This window comes from Monopterus albus, unplaced genomic scaffold, assembly GCF_001952655.1.
Source record: "Monopterus albus unplaced genomic scaffold, M_albus_1.0 scaffold235.1, whole genome shotgun sequence".
Taxonomy (NCBI): Eukaryota; Metazoa; Chordata; class Actinopteri; order Synbranchiformes; family Synbranchidae; genus Monopterus; species Monopterus albus.
This window is the reverse complement of record NW_018128115.1, coordinates 514,917-518,738: the sequence shown is the minus strand read 5'-3', so window position 1 is coordinate 518,738 and position 3,822 is coordinate 514,917. Positions and strand designations below refer to the sequence as shown.

General features: G+C 46.2%; 1 protein-coding gene across 4 annotated transcripts in view; it reads left to right on the top strand.

The window, feature by feature from the left end:
• LOC109971764 (CSC1-like protein 2) overlaps window positions 1-3,822 on the top strand; it is a 24,843-nt gene that overhangs the window by 5,896 nt on the left and 15,125 nt on the right. For all 4 annotated transcript variants that reach the window (XM_020620220.1, XM_020620219.1, XM_020620218.1 and 1 more), the window contains exon 4: window positions 2,848-2,938. In XM_020620220.1, coding sequence (XP_020475876.1) covers window positions 2,848-2,938 — 91 coding nt within the window. The remainder of the gene's footprint in view (window positions 1-2,847; window positions 2,939-3,822) is intronic.

Sequence of the window (3,822 nt, the reverse complement as noted above, 5' to 3'; positions counted from 1 at the left end):
GTTTGGCTTGTCCGCTAACATCTCCTTCCTTCTCTTCTCGCTCTGCTTTCATTAACAGAGTTCTGCTCTCTGATTGGTGCACTAACACGACGTCATCACCTTCATTTCAGCCTGTTCTTGTGCATTTATGTATGAGGGGTTATTAGTGCCATCTATCACATGTACTGGGTGTATTAATAAGATTAAAGGTGTAGAGGAGCTGTGCTGCCCCCTACAGGCTGGGATGAAACAGGACACTAGGTGTGTTTACCTGTTTTAATTTAACACTGTTGTTGGGGAGTAACTAGTTACTAGTGATTACTAGTAACTAGTTACTGTAAGTGAATTACAAAATAAATGTAATTGTAATTAGTTACTGAGAAAACATGTAATTAAATGACGGTTACCAATCAAAATGTTGGCGATTGCAAAGGCATCATAGCTGCTTTTTGGTAAAAGCCTAGAATATAACATTTATTCTGTCGCTGTCCATCTTGTTGCCTTTTGGCATATTTCCATCCAAAATCATTAGTGGCTTTCAAGGAGCTGTCTCTGTCCAGATCAGCTCCAATCGTTTGGCAGCATGCACTCAAATTTCTTATTTGCCACTTTTGATGGGTTCTCTGTTTTGAATTTGCACAGCATCTTCTCTGCCGGTCAACTTATCACACGCTGCTCTAAGCACCTGGGGTCTGTCACGCGACCAGCTGACCAAACAGAGGCGTGTGGTCATCGGACAGGAAACTATAGTTTCCTTCTGAAATTTGAAAACAGCTCTAACCATACTGTGCGGTATAAAGCTTGTAACCCAGCGGGGACATTCTGCATAATGTCAGACTTGAGGAAACAGCTCAAAGTGAGTTCACGTAACTGCAGCCACTCACATAAAGCGCCTCCCACCCCATCACGTTGTTTCTGTGTTCAGGAGGTAATTTAGCTCTGCATTTTGCTCGGTGCCCGTCCAGTAGGTTACGTGTGTTTTGGAATATTCAGCTTCCTTACCCGGTTTAAAACATTTGTTAGAAAGTTATGTAAAAGGAAGCAAATGTAATGGGTCAGTGCTTTGATGAAATGATTAAAGTAGCTACATTATTTACTACATTTTTAACGGGGTAATGAGTAATCTGTTACCTTCCCAATGCTTAACACACATGAAATTATAACAAGTGTGTTTGTCGTCTAATTGCAGATGTTTAGTCCAAATATTTATTTTTGAAATGTAATTAAAGTGTTTTCCTTATTACATAATAACACATAAACCCAGACGTTATTTTTTTCACTGTTTTCTAGCATTTTATTGATGGTGATTCAAAAGAGAAAACAGCTGGGAGATGGATCAATAATAAAAAAATAATGGTTAGTTGCAGCTCTGTTATATTTTATTACTTCAGTCTCTCAAAGAGAAGCTCAAATGGAGCAAAATAATACAAAAATATCTAATAATAAAAACTGATTGGGACATTCAGGTGGCAGGTGGCACCAGTCACCCCCGTACACCAGGAGCACTGACCTGAGTGTGTGCAGCGTTTTAATGTGATGCTAACGCTTCTCTCTGTTTGACGTTACTTCAGCCGGAGACGAGACACAGATAACTATGAACCAATGAAAAGGTTTGTGCCAGTCGCTCGGTGTCGTAAACCCTGTGACGTGATAGCTAGCTGGCTAAACGTGGAGTAGATGATGCTAGCACACTCACATCTGGAAACACCTTCAGATGTTTTCACAGGCCTGAAACTCCACCACAGTAAAATGGTAATGCTGAAGTTTTTCTTTAACTGTGACGGATACTCTGCACCTTCCAGAGTATCCGTCACAGTTGGGGAGAAAATGTGCTGGTTAAAGGCAAAGACCCCGATTAGCCCTCTGGATTGTTTTATTCATAGCATTAAGGGTCCCACAGTTTTTCACTCCAAACTGTTTCTGCTGCTCGATTTCTGGTTTTGGTTGTGTACTTGACAACCTGCAGCTTCTGCAGTGCAGCTCTGTGTTTTTGGTGGCGACTTGTTTGTGCTCCCGCCCACTGTCACAGTAACAGGCAGGTGACAAATGAAGGCAGCAGCCTGAATGCTTGGCCCCCACTGTGAGAGGATCTGGGGGCTATGTCCTACAGCTGGGGGGCATTCTGCTCATGATTTGGCTCCACTTGTCCCCTCAGAGGGAAGGGTTGCTGCAGATCAGTAGTAGATCAGTAGAGCGATCGCCTTCATCCTGGGATGTAATAGTTCTCTCCTGATGGGAACAGTCTCTTCCAGGATGGCGGCGCCCCCATCCACAGGAAGTGATGGGCCACTGACTGGTCTGATGAGGGTGAGGCGTGCGGTTTCTCGGCCGCGTTGGCGTCTCCACCACCGGCACCTCACTGAGACACCACAGACCTCCACAGCTTCTACCGGGTGGCGCTTCCCCACTTGTTTTGACTGCTAATTTTTAATTCTGTTATTTTCTAGAAATATTTCATAGGAACCATTTTTCCATGTAATGAGACAGTGACCCACGCCTCTTCAAATGATCCATTCATGGCGGGTTTCGCCAAAAGGCAACGTGTTTGCAGCTGTTTTCAGATCCGAGTTGAGTCTGTGAACACTGTAGAAACTGGAGTTGTTGGTATTTTGTCTTGTAGCAGTTTGATTAAAGCGTCTGTGGTAGACAGATACAGGCGGATATTTGTGTCTGGTGAAAATGTTCTGCTGCCTGTTTGCTCCTGTTGTTGTGTTTTAGTCTTTTAGACCCTTTCCACTTTGCTGGAGGAACCAGAGGCACTAACGAGCCTTTGGAGTCCAGTCAGCTCTCGGATGCAGAGTCAAAGGCCAGAGCGACTACGTGCCGCAAGCTAACAGTCAGCTGACTCCTTCCTGTCTTTCTCCACAGTGTTGCCTCGGCGATGCACTCAGAGGTGCCCGACCGCTACGAACGACTCACGTCCGTCTCCAGCTCCGTCGACTTTGACCAGCGAGACAATGTAAGGACACCTTCACTCTACTCATCTTCCTCTTTTTGAGGCAAAGACACTGTGAAAGAGACAGGTGTAATAACTCTGTTAGTCGTTCAGCAGCGGCGGCAGCGACAAACAGATCATGCAGGCAGTTAAGACCCTTTAAAATACTGACTGACCCGGTTCATGTCCAAACTGGTCCTCTTCCTCCACAGTCCTGAAGTGAACACAGACACGAAACACATGCTGATCTGATTCAGTGTGATGTCCACTTCCTGAAGATCATATTGCCCCTCCAGAACAGAGGGACAATCCAGAGAAAATCTTCCTCTTTCTAAGTTTCCTTGAGTCTCTCAGTGATCCAGTGACAGTGGTGTGTACGTCTGTGGGGACACTGCACACCGGAGCTGCTCAATGCTCATCCTGCTGCTGGTAGCGGGGACACTGTGACCACACATCGACTGATATGGGATTCAAAAACTGTTACACAGTTAATCCACTGACACATAGTCCTTCTCCATGGCCTCAGGCCATGGAGAAGGACTATCGATCGGCCTCGAAGAAATTCTGGCAAACCGTCCGGCGCCTCAGGAGGGGGAAGCAGTGCCCTGCCAAAACTGTTTACAGTGGTATGCCAGGGTACTGGAGAGGAGAATTCGACCGATAGTCGAACCTCGGATTCAGGAGGAACAATGCGGTTTTCGTCCTGGCCGTGGAACACTGGACCGGCTCTATATCCTCTTCAGGGTGGTGGAGGGTTCATGGGAGTTTGCCCAACCAGTCCACATGTGTTTCGTGGCTCTGGAGAAGACATTCGCAGCGCCCTGTTGGAGGTGCTCCAGGAGTACGGGGTCTGGGGCCCTTTGTTAAGGGCTGTCTGGTCCCTGTACGACCGGAGCAGGAGCTTGGTT